This window comes from Gossypium hirsutum, chromosome A13 (genome assembly GCF_007990345.1).
Source record: "Gossypium hirsutum isolate 1008001.06 chromosome A13, Gossypium_hirsutum_v2.1, whole genome shotgun sequence".
In the NCBI taxonomy this organism is placed as follows: domain Eukaryota; kingdom Viridiplantae; phylum Streptophyta; class Magnoliopsida; order Malvales; family Malvaceae; genus Gossypium; species Gossypium hirsutum.
In genome coordinates, this window is record NC_053436.1 from 19,983,658 (window position 1) to 19,985,811 (window position 2,154).

The window sequence follows — 2,154 nt, forward strand, 5'->3', positions numbered from 1 at the left end:
GAAGTGGTAAGAAAGAATTACTTAAGTAGTTAGATGCATGAATTATTTATGCTATTTTTTACAGTGAATGGTTAGTCCTATGTAGTGCGTGCCAAAGAAAGAAGGGCTGGTAGTGGTTGAAAATGACAAGAATGAATTAATTCCAACAATAACAGTTACTGGTTGGAGAGTATGCATCAACTATCAAAAGTTAAATGATGTAACAAAAAAAAGGTCATTTCCCATTTCCCTTTATTGATCAAATGCTTGATAGGTTAGTAGGAAATTATTATTACTGTTTCCTAGATGGATATTGAAGGTACCATCAAATCTCAATACATCCAAATGACCAAGAGAAAATTACCTTCACATACCCTTTGATACTTATGCTTGGCTTTGTAATGCCCCAGCAACCTTTATGAGATGTATGATAACTATTTGCTGACATGTTAGAAGGAGGCTTGGACATATATATGGATGATTTCTCAATATATGATGATTCAGTTCAAGAATGTTTGGATAATCTTGTAAAAGTCTTACAGAGATGCGAAGAAACCAACCTTGTATTAAGCTGGGAAAAATGTCATTTCATGGTTAAGAAAGGATTGGTTTTAGGGCATCAAATATCAAGAAAGGGCTTGGAAGTTGACAAGGCTAAGATTGAGGTTATTAAGAACCTTTCAAATACTACAACAATCTGGAGAGTAAGAAGTTTTTTGGGTCATGTTGGGTTTTATAGGAGACTTATCAAATATTTTTCCCATATCTCTAAGCTATTAAATCAATTACTATAGAAGGAGACATAGTTCATATTTGGCCAGGAATGTATCAAAGCTTTTGAGGTAATAAAAGAAAAAAAAATATTTCTGCTCCTATAATTATTCTCCTAACTGGTCAAAACCTTTTATTATAATGTGCGATGCTAGTGACTATGCTGTAAGGCAATATTGAGACAAAAAATAAATAACCTATTCATAACTATTCATTATGCCAGTAAAAAAATCAATTCAGCATAGTGTAATTACACTACAATTGAAAAGAAAATGCTTGGTGTTGTGTTTGCTTATGAGAAATTTCGGTCGTATTTGATGGAAAACAGAGTTTATGTTTACATTGATCATTCAACACTGAAATCTGTTATGAAGAAAATGGAAACGAAAGCTAGGTTAATGATGTAACAGTCCGGTTTTAGCTAAATTAGAATAGTGGTTTTGAAACCACAAATTCGAGGTTAGAAAATTATTTTAATATTATTTTTGGTGTTTATAGCATGTGAGTATCTATGTATGAAAATTTTGTGAACTAATTTTAACGTTTAAGTGGCTAATTTGACTAAAGGACTAAATTGCGTAAAATGCAAAAGTTCCTCAAGAATGGGTTACCTGGAAGTTCTTCCAATCTGAATTCCAAAAGAAGTATATAAGTCAACGATTTCTCGATCAGAAACATAAAGAGTTTCTGGAGTTGAAACAAAGTCGGATGAATGTGTCTAAGTATGAAAGGGAATTTGTACTATTGAGCATGTATGCCCAGGAATATGTGTCTACTAAAAAGATCATGTGTAAACGATTTGTTAACGGGTTGAATGAAGATATAAAACTTCTAGTTGAGATTTTGGAAATCAAAGATTGTTTTAGTTGAAAGGGTTGGTAAAGCCGAACATCTTAGTAAAGAAAAGAAGAAAGCAGATTCAGAAGCTAGAGATACTAGAAAGAGAATGATGAATAAGCCGTATCAGTCTTCATCAAATAAATCCAAAGATTTGTATACTCGCCCGAATGCTTTGATGGGATATTTGAACAAAGATCGTGTTAAACAACACTCCGGTTCTAAAGCTCAAGCTACATCAGTAGCTAGTGTTGGCAGTGTAAGAGACAACAAACCTGAATGTCAGCAGTGTGGGGGATGACATTTTGGAGAATGCTGGAGCAAAAGGAATAAAGCCTGTTACAAATGTAGATCGTTGGATCATTTTATGCGGGATTGCCCAGAATTTATGGAAAAAGATGATGTTCAAAACACGAGGCCGAGTAATACTATAAATAGTGGTAGACCACCTAGAAACACGGGAAATGTGAGTGGAAGCCAGAAAGTGACCAAAGAACCTGCTGTGACGTTAGAGGTGAGAACACCTACACGAGCCTATGGTATTCGAGCTCGAGAAGAAGCGTTATC

The 2,154-nt window shown here is 34.4% G+C and overlaps 1 protein-coding gene across 1 annotated transcript; it reads left to right on the plus strand.

Moving 5' to 3' along the window:
- Positions 1-425: 425 nt before the first annotated feature.
- LOC107894613 (uncharacterized) lies at positions 426-1,888 on the plus strand. Its single transcript, XM_016819871.1, has 2 exons — positions 426-683; positions 1,607-1,888. The coding sequence occupies exons 1-2, from the start codon at positions 426-428 to the stop codon at positions 1,886-1,888; spliced, it is 540 nt and encodes a 179-aa protein (XP_016675360.1).
- Positions 1,889-2,154: the final 266 nt, after the last annotated feature.